Source organism: Octodon degus, unplaced genomic scaffold (genome assembly GCF_000260255.1).
Source record: "Octodon degus isolate 3935 unplaced genomic scaffold, OctDeg1.0 scaffold00056, whole genome shotgun sequence".
NCBI lineage: Eukaryota > Metazoa > Chordata > Mammalia > Rodentia > Octodontidae > Octodon > Octodon degus.
Genome location: NW_004524632.1, coordinates 12,133,680 through 12,135,334, shown reverse-complemented (window position 1 = coordinate 12,135,334; position 1,655 = coordinate 12,133,680). Strand labels below are relative to the sequence as shown.

General features: G+C 38.0%; 1 protein-coding gene across 1 annotated transcript in view; it reads right to left on the bottom strand.

Moving 5' to 3' along the window:
- The window catches only part of Meioc (meiosis specific with coiled-coil domain), a 27,473-nt gene that overhangs the window by 14,898 nt on the left and 10,920 nt on the right, over positions 1-1,655 (bottom strand). Inside the window, 1 exon segment of the mRNA XM_004633938.3 lies at positions 615-772. Coding sequence (XP_004633995.3) covers positions 615-772 — 158 coding nt within the window.

Below are 1,655 nucleotides of genomic sequence, written 5' to 3'. Positions count from 1 at the left end.
TAAATAAAAATAAAAATTTTAATTCTAATATGTTGTCCTTGGAGGAACTTAAGATTTGTGTACTAAACATTCCCTAAAATATTAACAAATAAACTAAAAACTATGCACAAATAACTCTAGGTTAGGCATTTATTTATTTGTACTGGGAGTCAAACTCAGGACCTTGTTCTTTTTTTTTTTTTTTTTCCTGGAACCAGGGATTGAACTCACACCCTTGCGCTTGCCATGGAAGCGCTTATTCCATTGCACCATTTCCCCGGCCCTGGACTTTGTTCTTGACAGGTAGATCCTTGTGTCACTGACTTATCTCCCCTGCTAGATTAGGCTTTCTTCAAAGTTTGGTAAACATAAAAATGTAATGCCACAATATTGAAATGCTCCTTAGGGAACAAAGTACACCTTTGTTCTTTTGTTCCAATGTAATTTTTTTTTTACTCTTAAGAGACAGTGTTTCATTATACAGTTCAGGCTGGCCTCGAACTCAAAGTAACCCCTTGTCTCAGCCTACCAAGTGTGAGAATTATAGGTGTGCGCCACTATGCCTAGCTTTGTTCCTATGAAATTAAATTTAAGGACACTTCATTTTGCTTGAGAAATCTAATGTATTACTTTACCTGTTCTTTATATTGATCTGAGAATTAGAAGGTTGTTTAATATCATCTCCATAAGTGGACCATGGTGGATAGAAAAGTGATGAATCTATAGAACTTGCATATTCTGTTGATGAAGAAAGTGGAGTGTAGGTCTGTCTTAGATCTACATTGTCTTCGTTCTGAAATTTTAAAGACAATTTGTATATTATACATGTTAAAATTTTCATTTATTATATATTAACAAAATAACAAATCTGAGGAAACAGCACAGGTATTACAGGAGAATTACACTTAAATCCAGACAAAGTACTTGAGCTTACTTTATTTTTTTTGATACCAGGAATCAAAATCAGGACCTTGTGCTTGCTAGGCAGGCACTTATGCCGCTGAGCTAGCTCCCCAGCTAAATTTTATTATTTATTTATTTTGGTATTGAGCTTACTTTATACAAGGGGCTGGCCAACTCTTCTGTAAAGCCCAGAGAGTAAATATCCAGGCTTTGCCAGCCATAAAGTTCTGTTGAAATTTGTCAACTCTTTTTCTGTCATCAAAACAACCAAGCAATATATAAGCAAATGGACACATACATGGTTTCAATGAAACTTTATTTATAAGACAGGCACTGGTCAGATCAGTCCCCATTGCTGATACCTGGTTTAAAGAAGCTATTAGCCAAGGAGGAGGAGGAGGGGGTATGGAGCCCTGAGACAAAGAAAGATGAGGAAGAGGAAGAGAAGGATCTGACAGGATGAAAACCCCACAGACAGGAGGCAGCAGTTGGACTACCCAAGAGATGGAAAGAACCACTAGTTTTAGGCCAACCTGCACTATGTAGTAAGTTGAAGGCTAGCCTGAACAGTACAGTGAAATCCTATCTCAACAAAAATGAATGAAATAAAACACCTATAATTACTATAGTTTTTAGGGCCATCCAGATAGCTCAGCAAACTAAAGCACCTGCTTAGGGGCTGGAGAGATGGCTCAGTGGTCTAAAGCACCTACTTGAAACAAGCTTGGCAAAGCACAGGGACCGCGGTTCGATCCCCCAGCACCACATGCCAG